Consider the following 11,328-nt stretch of genomic DNA (forward strand, 5'->3'; position numbering starts at 1 on the left):
TTTCTTATGTTTCATGACCACACTGGGTTTCAGAGTGATGTCTAAACTCTTTTACTGTTGTCTTTTTTTTCTTTTTTTTTCCGTTTTTTTTGACATTTTACGCGTCACTTTTCACCTCGGTGACATCACACAGGAAAGTTGAAGTATTTCCAACAAATTATTTTACATATAAGAAATCCAAACTGAGGCGTCGTATTATCTTCTTAGAATAAACTGCTGGAGAATAATGGGAGTCGTTGTGGTTAATTATACTGAATGTCAGCATGTTTTTGAGGACCCGTAAACTTTGAATAAATTCATAAAAGACGCCGAGTGTTTTTATCCCTCACCTTTCCAGGTATCTGTTTAACTGTTTTGTCAGTTTTCTCCTGACGATCTGTTTTTGATTGACAGACATGTGGAGTGGTGTTAAGATCACTGTTGAATCAGTGCAAAAATGATATATTGTGTTATTCCATGAAAGAATAGGTTGGAAAAACAGCAGCTGGTACCCTTAGCACATATTTACTATTATAGTTATGCCTATATCTTATATAAATTAATAGGGTTTTTTAGACATAAAAATACACTTATGGGTTAATATGTTTATGTTATGTGCATAAAATAGCCATATAAAGTTAAAATAAATATATTTTAGCATTAATCATAAATATAAAAAAAACTGCAAAAATAATATTGTATGAAAGTAAGAAGGTGGATAAAAGTATTTATCTTACATTAAATCTTTTATTCTGGTATTAAATTATAACTATAAATGATACTGTATAATGTTTGATAACGTAACATAATACTGTATGTGTGACGTAAATAAAATAAAGGTGATTAAACAGCCAATCTAAAGTTTTATTAGACTCCGGGTTTCCTCCTGCTTGGACGGACGTGTGGCTCCGCGCATGCGCCCTGCCGCCTCTGTCCACCAGGGCGGTGATCTCTCTCTCTCTCTCTCTCTCTCTCTCTCTCCCTCTCTGGGAAAAACCCGAGCAGGAGGAGCGCAGCAGAAGGGGGGAGGAGGAGGAAGACTCCTTCTTCTTCTTCCAGCGGCGGCGGCAGGATATTTAGAAAAATTAATTTAAGAACAAAAAAAAAAGAAGACAAAAATCAACTCCGTCGGTGCGAAGCGGCGGAAGAAGAAATTCAACAAAAGCACACGGATGTGCCTCCGAAAGCGCAGCAGACACCGACCTCCGGACCGGTTTCATGCCCACATAGTGAGTATCTGATCGGCTGCTGGAAACCAGCTTGAACGCGGGGAGGGAGGGGAGAGGAGGAGGATGGGGGGGGGGGAGGGGGGGGGGGGGGTTGCTTTCAGTTTGATTTTTGTTCTCCGGTCTCCGGTCGGGCGGCGGGGCTTTTCCTCGCTCCGCGGTGTTGAGGAAAAGGTCGGTCTCCGTGATCCCCCCCCCCTTTCCCTTTTACCTCCTTTCCTTTCCTTTCCTTTCCTTTCCTTTCCTTTCCTTTCCTTTCCTTTCCTTTCCTTTCCTTTCCTTTCCTTTCCTTTCCTTTCCTTTCCTTTCCTTTCCTTTCCTTTCCTTCCTTTCCTTTCCTTTCCTTCCTTCCTTCCTTTCCTTCCTTCCTTCCTTTCCTTCCCTCCTTCCTTCCTTCCTTTCCTTCCTTCCTTTCCTTCCTTCCTTCCTTCCTTTCTTTCCTTCCCTCCTTCCTTCCTTCCTTTCCTTCCTTCCTTCCTTTCCTTCCTTCCTTTCTTTCCTTTCTTCCTTCCTTTCTTTCCTTTCCTTCCTTTCCTTCCTTCCTTTCCTTCCTTCCTTTCCTTCCCTTCCTTCCTTCCTTCCTTTCCTTTCCTTCTTTCCTTCCTTCCTTTCCTTCCTTCCTTTCCTTTCCTTCCTTTCCTTCCTTCCTTTCCTTCCTTTCCTTCCTTCCTTTCCTTTCTTTCCTTCCTTTCCTTCCTTCCTTTCCTTCTTTCCTTCCTTCCTTCCTTCCTTCCTTCCTTCCTCACCTCCTCGGTTCCTCCTCTGGGAGGTTAAAGTTTCCTTTTTCAGCGGTTTTCTTCATGACATCACTGGCTGTTTTAAGTCTTTGCTGTTTTCTTGTTTTCTTCCGGTAACATGAAACACAAACAGGAAGCTGAGGACGAGTCTAATTTGCAGTTTTCCTCGTGCGCTCTCGTTCTTCACGACGTCCTGCGTTGAGTCGGTTCGGTTTGTCGGGTTCACTTGAAGGCGGGTCGCTGCAGGTCGCTGCAGGTCGCTGAAGGTCGCTGCAGGTCGCTGCAGGTCGCTGCAGGTCGCTGAAGGTCGCTGAAGGTCGCTGTGAAGGTCGGTCGGTCGGTATTTACTTTATTGAAGGTCGGTCAGACGAGCGTCCCGTGACAACCGCAGTTTGGAGGAAAACCCATTTGGTAGGAATTGAATAGAGTTGTCGTCCATATTGTCCACGTCCGTTGTGTTGGTCACCAACCGGAGGTTGTCACGAACTCTGTTCACCAAACTGGAAAAACCAAAAGGAGACTTGCGGCGTTTGTTAGCTTGCAACGTAGCTAGCTTAACAGGTTGTTTTTAACGGAACTTTAAAAACAAAAAACGCAGCGATCTTGTTCTTGTCGGCGATGACGTCACTCCGATGTCTCGGCTTCGTCCAATTAAAAAGCAACTTTTACGCGCAACACTCCCGAGGCCACGTGACATAACGTTGCTGGACAGCTAGCATCTTGTGGCTAACATATGTAGCTTGAACTCCGCAGCGAGTCACCGACTCAAATCTTCAGTTTCTGTCACGTCCAGGTCGGATTTTAAAGTCTGAACAGCAAAACAACAACAACAACAACACCTCAAACAAGATTTTGTTTTTTGGAGGTGGATTGAAATATGATTTTTCTTTTTCAAAGTCAAAGTCAACTTTATTTATGTACAAAACATACACAGATCCAAATATTGTTTCTCACGGTATATATGGTATATATGGTATATACAGTATATATGGTATAAACTGGTATATATGGTATATATAGTATATATGGTATATATAGTATAAACTGGTATATATGGTATAAACTGGTATATATGGTATATATGGTATATATGGTATAAATGGTATAAATGGTATATATATATATGGTATAAACTGGTATATATGGTATATATGGTATAAACTGGTATATATGGTATATATGGTATATATATAGTATATATGGTATAAACTGGTATATATAGTATATATATGGTATATATGGTATATATGGTATAAATGGTATAAATGGTATATATGGTATATATGGTATATATGGTATATATTGTATATATGGTATAAACTGGTATATATGGTATATATGGTATAAATGGTATATATGGTATAAACTGGTATACATGGCATAAACTGATAAATATGGTATAAACTGCTATATATTGTATATATAGTGTATATGGTATATATGGCTTATATGGTATATATGGTATATATGGTATAAACTGCTATATATTGTATAAACTGGTATATATAGTATATATGGTATAAACTGGTATATATGGTATAAACTGGTATATATATATTGTATAAACTGGTATATATAGTATATATGGTATAAACTGGTATTTATGGCATAAACTGGTAAATATGGTATAAACTGCTATATATTGTATAAACTGGTATATATGGTATATATAGTATATATGGTATATATGTTATATATGGTAAATATGGTATAAACTGGTATATACAGTATATACAGTATATATTGTATATATGGTATATATGGTGTATATGGTATAAACTGGTATATATGGTATATATAGTATATATGGTATAAACTGGTATATATGGTATAAACTGGTATATATGGTGTATATGGTATCAACTGGTATATATTGTATATATGGTGTATATGGTATATATTGTATATAGTATATATGGTATATATTGTAAATATGGTGTATATGGTATAAACTGGTATATATGGTATAAACTGGTATATATTGTATATATAGTATATATGGTATATATTGTATATGGTGTATATGGTATATATTGTATATATGGTATATATGGTATAAATGTTATATATTGTAAATATGGTATAAACTGATATATATATATATGGTATAAACTGGTATATATGGTATATACAGTATATATAGCTTATCTGGTATATATTGTATATATGGTATATATGGTGTATATGGTATAAACGTATATATGGTATAAACTGGTATATATTGTATATATGGTATATATAGTATATATGGTATAAATGGTAAATATGGTATAAACTGGTATATATGGTATAAACTGGTATATATTGTATATATGGTATATATAGTATATATGGTATAAATGGTAAATATGGTATAAACTGGTATATATGGTATATATGGTATATATGGTATAAACTGGTATATATGGTATAAACTGGTATATATGGTATACAGTGAACCCTCGTTTTTCGCGGGGGTTACGTTCCAAATAGAAACCATGATAGGCGAAATCCGTGAAGTAGTAACCTTTATTTTACAATTGAAATAGATAGAACTGGACATTAAATATATCTACGTTACATATAGTCGTAATGTGATTTCAATGCACGATGCAAATCCGTGAAGCAGCGAGACCGTGAAAGGTGAACCGCGTTATAGCGAGGGTTCACTGTATATATAACTGCTGTACGACTTCAGCAGTATAAACCGCAGCACTTCTAGGACTCTCGTATGATTTGTTCAAAGCGTTGCTGCTGGTTTTGGTCGCTTTCAGGAGGAAGAGACCCAGAAAAGCAGAAATGAATTTGTTGCTGTGTGAAAGTGAGCACAGATGGATTTTACAGCCGATCCCGTCTTAAAGGTTTTTGCATTCGAAGATGCTTATGAAATAAAAGTGGAAGGAAGTTTCAGAAACGACGCATTTCCTCTGTTTTTGTTCTTAGTTTGGTGTCGAGCATGTTGAACATCCATCTCCTTTTATCCCCATAAATTCTTGTCTTTTTTGGGGGGTCCTTTCCTGCAGTCGTTTCAAATTACAGACTCGGATCGGAAACAAAAAAAATTCTCTTAAAGGAGAATTGAACTTTGTGTTTTGGTGTCACAGCGAAGTTTGTAATGTTCCAGCTTGGGGAGGAAGAGTTTGATGAAACACCGTATTCAGTGTGAAAATGCCCTCAAAAATCGAAGGCATCAGCATTTCCGCTCCGTATGACCCGTCGTTCGAAGCAGCTGTTGTATCCCGCGTCACCACGGAAACCGGGAACAATATCAGCTCTCAGAAATAAAAATGTCTGAGGCTAATTTTGGGAGTTTGAACCCTGAGATTAAAAACAAACCTCCACCTCTGATACGTCAGGAGTCTAGAAGCTCTTTTCCTTCCTCTTGCTGCCAGTTGGTGATCACTTCCTCTTCCTGTGTCTTTCTTCATTTTGTCTGCTGCTTACTTCCTCTTTTTTATCGAGATGGTCATGTCCTTCCCTCCCTGCATCTCGGTCTACTTCTATGTTTCTCTCTTTCCTATCCAGGGTTTCTGCCCGTCCATCTTTCATCTCTTTATCTTTTGCTGCTGATGGATTGTTAAATGTTTGTCTTGGAAGTCAAACATTTGTTTTGTTTTTGTTTGACCAGCACACATTTTGGAGATCATCTAGTGGGATTTTCAGAGTATCCCATCAGGAGATCTGGAGTTTTCTTTGGAAAACATGAACTCACCAAAAATTCACCAAAGTGGAGGTTTGGGGATGTTGGTCATTACCTGAAAAATGACTTAAACAACAACTCCAAACGGTTTGAGATGAACAAACTGACAAGTTATCAGTGAGTGAGCAGCGGAGAGGATTCTTCTTTTTTCTTTCCATTAAAACATCACACGTGGTTTCTAGATGAAAATCTTGTTTTTCAGTCTGAAAAAAATCTGCGTATTTGGACGACAGTTGCGTTGGCAGATATCAAATGGAAATATCTCTGTGGCCCAAATCGCATCTGATAATATCAGAGTCCAAAGAATACATTTACACAAACAATTGTGGAATATATCAGCTGTCAAGTAACAAAAATCTCAACCGTAGAAAACGTCAGTTTAAAAACACGCAGACCGACAAGATTCACGTCTTCATCCCAGATGGGAACTTTTATTTTGTGCCTCTTGTTGTTTCCTGTTTGATCTTCTTACAGTTGAATTCCAACTTATTGCTCCAAATTATTGTTTTTTAAAAGTCCTAAAGTGGCTTTATGCTTTGTCTTTGCTTTACAGTCATAAAGGGAAGTTCTCCTGGTTTAATATCAACAAGTTCAAATCTACTTTGAGCAGCTCATTGCTTAAATGGGGATAATGATCTGAATTAACAGTAACTGTAAATCTCTTGTTGAACAGCCCGTCTGTTTCCCCACGACGACTTCCTCGGCATCATTTTCTTTCCTTATTGAAACTAATTGGCGTGATGAGCAACAACTGTCCCGCTAATCTCTATCTCATGGTTTCAATGTGCAATACAAGATACTCACTCTGGATTTCAAAGAAAAACGAGCCCCGGAGGTAAATCTGGAAACGGCAGCAGCTTTTTAAAAACCGCACAACTCCAGACTTCTTAACTTATTTATTAAGAAAAGCATTTATTTTTCTGCTGCTTTACGAATTATATTTGAAACAAAAGTACATTGTTGTTTTTTCCAGTGGATGATATTTCATATGCGGCAGTTCTGATACATTTGATTTGCCATTCAGCATTCAGCCACATTTTAAATGAAACTAGTCTCATATTCACAAATGTTATATTTCTGGTTTTCTCCAATATTTGGTGTTTTTTCTGAGTCTAATATTCACCTGTGTTTTGGTGTTGTGTTTAGTCATGTTGAAGGTCTGGACTGGTCCAATGAGCCCGTTGGTTTGGTACCGAGTCAATGGACAAATAAAAACGAGACGATGCTTCTGTTGTAGTGAAGCTAGTGAAGGTACAGTCAATGGGAGTCATGTGACAACAGCGCCAACATGTGGAGGTGCAGCTACAAGTCTGCTGTAAAAAAAAAAACAAAAAACAGGTTATGTATGAAGATATTTGGTGTTTAAGTGTCAGGAAGATGATGCCAGTCCTCTATTTTCCCCACATCTCTACGTCCTATTGCATTGAACTTGTTTTATGTACGGCACGGGGGACTTATACCCAATAATAATAATACCATTAATATCAATCATTTGCTTCATGCAGTTTTAATGTGTGAAAGTAACCAGAAGCAGCGTAACCAACGTAAGAAGACTTTCTGAGTTTCTTGATCAGAGCTTCTTGGTAAGACTTCCTCAGAAATGTGCATCGTCGTGGAAACACACATTGATTCTAGTTTGGAGTCATTGTTGGGAAATTATTGTATAATTTGAGCAGAATATGAAGTTGAAAATATTTTTTTCTATTTTTAAATGTGTGCCTTTCTCAGAATGTTGTGTAACAGATGGACAATCCATCTCTGATGGAGGACACTCACTGTGGCCTTTTCTCTCTCCTTGTGTGTGTGTGTGTGTGTGTGTGTGTGTGTGTGTGTGTGTGTGTGTGTGTGTGTGTGTGTGTGTGTGTGTGTGTGTGTGTGTGTGTGTGTGTGTGTGTGTGTGTGTGTGTGTGTGTGTGTGTTTGCTGCATTTTGTGGCTGCTGTATGCTGCTTCGTGTTGTTTTGGGATTTCACACATTAATGTATAACTGTGTGTGTGTGTGTGTGTGTGTGTGTGTGTGTGTGTGTGTGTGTGTGTGTGTGTGTGTGTGTGTGTGTGTGTAAAGGAGAGGTCCGAGGCAGAAGGGGGGATGACATGCATGTGCCCGGCCTGCTAACATCGCTGACAACTCGTGCACTAACCGACTGCCCACCCTCACAACATGGCGGACGTGCTGGTAAACCTCCTCCTCGCTCTTCTTTCCCACAATTCCTTATTTCCTGATTTTCCTCTGTGTTCATGTCTACGTGTCTGAAGTTGTGTCACACTGAAGTGGAATTACAACACCTGTCTGCCAAAGAAACAAGCTCCCATGGTGAAGTTTTTAACCACTGGTAGCGCTATCGAGCTATATTTTAATTTCCGGTGTAATTTTTGTCCTACAGATCAGAAGTTGTTGGTGATAACACAAAACACAGATATACACCAAAGTATTAAAGAAACTGTCTTTTCTACGTTATGGACTAGTGCGGTCAGTTTCTCCAAAAATTGCATTCAAACGAACATCGAATGACACAATTCGTACAAATGGTTAGAGCCCCGCCCCCCCGTGTTGTCAATCGACCCCCCGCTGGTCTCTTGGGTGGGTGGTGATGTCACAGCAATGTCTTTATTACTTTACCATCTATGGTGTAGAACCTAAAATACTCACCCACACTGGGGTCTTTTGGATGTTTTTGTGTTTTTGTGATGGTGATTTGTTACAGCGCCCTCTGCTGGATAATAACGCAACTACTTCAAACGGTCTGCTGCACATATAGACTTTACATTTTTAATTTGAACGGGTCATTACAGCTCCAGTGTGAATTGAATAAAACGTGAGGACCGTATCATAGACACATGGACACATAGACACATGGATGTCAACGTACATAATACGACAAAAAAACTATTTTGACACAATTTTTTATTTAGACTCTTGAAACTTCCGTTCAACTTCCAAAAGAGATTATATCTAATTAAAGAGACATCAGACATCTTGCAGAGATGACTGTTTGTGAGCGTGGCGGCGGACCGGTCGGCCATCTTGAGAGCCTGGCCAACATGTCTTCATAGCTCCAAAAAATGTTGCGGTAATTTTTTTAAAATTGGCATTATTTTGACAAATCCATCAAACGTTTGAGATCTAATTGGGTCTTTGTGCCTGAAAAACAATATTAATATCTCAGTTTCCTTCAGAAGGAGGCTGAATATGACAGAAGTCCGTTGTTTTCTCACATCAGCACCTGATTGTGACTGATGGTGACATTTGTCTTGACTTTCCAACATGTCGAACTCGAAGGCGTTTCCTGTTCCTGACATTGTGAGACGTCTCAATGAGTCATCAAAGTTACTAAACGACAGTTACAAGAATTTCCTCACTTTTTTCTCCAGAAGCTAAAGTACCGGAGTCCCCATTGATTTCAGGCTCTTTCCTTCGCTGCTGGAAACCTTCACCTCCATCTGATTCTTCAACATCTCATTCCATGAAACCACCAGCTGTAATCTGCTGCTTCAACGGCCTCCATTCTTCTGAGAGAAGCTCTCCGTGCCGCTGGGATTCTCCGTCCTAGTCGACCGCCGCAAGAGCATGAAGGAGGTCGGCGGCGGGGGGTCGTCGTCGGTGGGGGGGCGGTGGCGGGGGGGCGGCGGCGGGGGGGTGGGAGAGACGGAGGGGGCGACGAGGCCGGCTCTCAGAGTAACTGGGGTTCCCACTTCTCTGGATCTGGATGTGGTGACTGGACTTCGTCATGTTGGTGCAGGAAAATGGGAATTCCCCCGGAAAGTTTGAAGCACGCCGCCGTCTGAAATGTTTTAGTTGTGGAAGAAGGTTCTGCTGGTGTGGAGCTGAAGAGATGTTCACATCCGTTCCTGCAGCTCGAGGGATACGACGTCAGATCTGTAAAGAGCTGGTGTTCTCGTGAAAGCGAGAGACGTTGACAAGTCTGGACGGGACTCACGTCCACGTTCAGAGAGAAGGAATGTAAATGTGTGTGTGTGTGTGTGTGTGTGTGTGTGTGTGTGTGTGTGTGTGTGTGTGTGTGTGTGTGTGTGTGTGTGTGTGTGTGTGTGTGTGTGTGTGTGTGTGTGCGTGCGTGCGTGTGTGTGTGTGTGTGTGTGTGCGTGTGTGTGTGCGTGTGTGTGTGTGTGTGTGTGTGTGTGTGTGTGTGCGTGCGTTGTGTGTGTGTGTGTGTGTGTGTGTGTGTGTGTGTGTGTGTGTGTGTGTGTGTGTGTGTGTGTGTGTGTGTGTGTGTGTGTGTGTGTGTGTGTGTGTGTAGACAGCAGATCTGATTCATCAAGTTTTCAGAAAGAAACCGAGAAGCTCCTGCATGTCACAAACACTCGGACTCGACTTCCTGTCTCTCTCTCTCTCTCTCTCTCTCTCTCTCTCTCTCTCTCTCTCTCTCTCTCTCTCCCCCTCTCTCTCTCCATCTCTTTCCTGTCTCCTCGCTCTGCCTCTCGTCTCTCTTCCTTATTTTTCTACCATGTGCGAGGCGTGTTGATTGATGGAATCAGTGTGTCCGTTCAGCGACGGCAGCGAGAGGAAATAAAAAGCAGGGAGCGGTTTGTTTAGTCGGTTCGGTCGCCCGTCGTCGGTCCTCGATCGAAGCGCCTCGTCCGTCCGGTGAGCTGCTGAATGATTGTTCTCTGTGTGCTGAAAGTTGAACGTGACTTTGTGCGACTTCACTTTGATTGGTCCTGTAGCTGCTCAGCGAACAGCGACGGTTGGAGTGTTTCTCTGTTTGCAGGGTTTCTTCAACCCTCTGTGGCTCGTTCAGGAAACTCGTCTCTTTGATGAAAGTCTTTCAACACTCGATAAACTCAAAAATGCAAAGTCATCAAGCTTCCAGCGACACCGTTTCTCTCAGTTCCTGAAAAGAGTGGACGTCTCGGGGTTTTGAAGTTTTGCATGTTTTGACTGACAAACGAGAAATAAGCGTTTTACATGTTTGAAATGAGACAATTTCAGATGGATTTCTTCTGAAAGAATCAGTTGGAGGTTATTGATTCATGATTCATTCCAGATTAGTTGGTTCGGCAACAACTTATGTATAAAACATTTTGAAGAATCAGCAGTTGATGTGTGAATAACAGGAAACTACAACTAACTCGTTTCTAAAATCAGTGTTTCCGTTTGCTGTGTATCTTAATATCTGAATAAAACAAATGTCAGGAAGGAGCTCTGGTATCTTCAGCGATGCTCCAGATGTGCCGATATTGTTCATGCAAAAACTCTCATTATTCTTTACTTGTTCCAACTTTCCGATCATAAAGCACAATTAACATTTTCAAAGTGAATAAATCTGCATCGTATTTCTCCAATTGTGAAAAATACCCATCATAACATTCAAAACCCCTTTTTTCTTCTTACGTATGAAGCTTCAGCTGATGCTTCTGTGCAGAATTTGAGTTCCAAAAGGTTTGATTTTATCATGTTCACCTGGATTCGAACCTGCGAGCTTCAACTTGACAACAAAAAGTCTTTAAACTGGGACTTCTGTATTTTTTCTTGTCGTATCTGCATTTTTTTCCTAATTATTTTAGTGGGATGTCAACATCCGTGTGTGACTGAGGGAAATCCTCTTGAGACGGGCGTGTGGCCACTTGTATGGTTGTAATAGTGTGTGTGTGTTGTGTGTGTGTGTGTGTGTGTGTGTGTGTGTGTGTGTGTGTGTGTGTGTGTGTGTGTGTGTGTGTGTGCGTGCGCGCGGTTGCGGTTTGATTAGAAG

The 11,328-nt window shown here is 40.4% G+C and overlaps 1 protein-coding gene across 4 annotated transcripts in view; it reads left to right on the plus strand.

The window, feature by feature from the left end:
- Positions 1-974: 974 nt before the first annotated feature.
- Positions 975-11,328, plus strand: part of rgs19 (regulator of G protein signaling 19) — a 26,891-nt gene continuing 16,537 nt past the window's right edge. For 2 of the 4 annotated variants that reach the window (XM_069717390.1, XM_069717391.1), the window contains exon 1: positions 975-1,208. In XM_069717390.1, coding sequence (XP_069573491.1) covers positions 1,152-1,208 — 57 coding nt within the window. In that variant the 5' untranslated portion in view covers positions 975-1,151. Of the gene's footprint in view, positions 1,209-7,685; positions 7,797-11,328 lie in introns of all 4 variants that reach the window. The other 2 variants (XM_069717392.1, XM_069717393.1) reach the window with 2 other exon arrangements.

The sequence above is a fragment of the Brachyistius frenatus genome, unplaced genomic scaffold, assembly GCF_029030835.1.
Source record: "Brachyistius frenatus isolate BFR_SWC_R1_liver_20210118 unplaced genomic scaffold, ASM2903083v1 Contig_174, whole genome shotgun sequence".
Classification (NCBI taxonomy): Eukaryota; Metazoa; Chordata; class Actinopteri; family Embiotocidae; genus Brachyistius; species Brachyistius frenatus.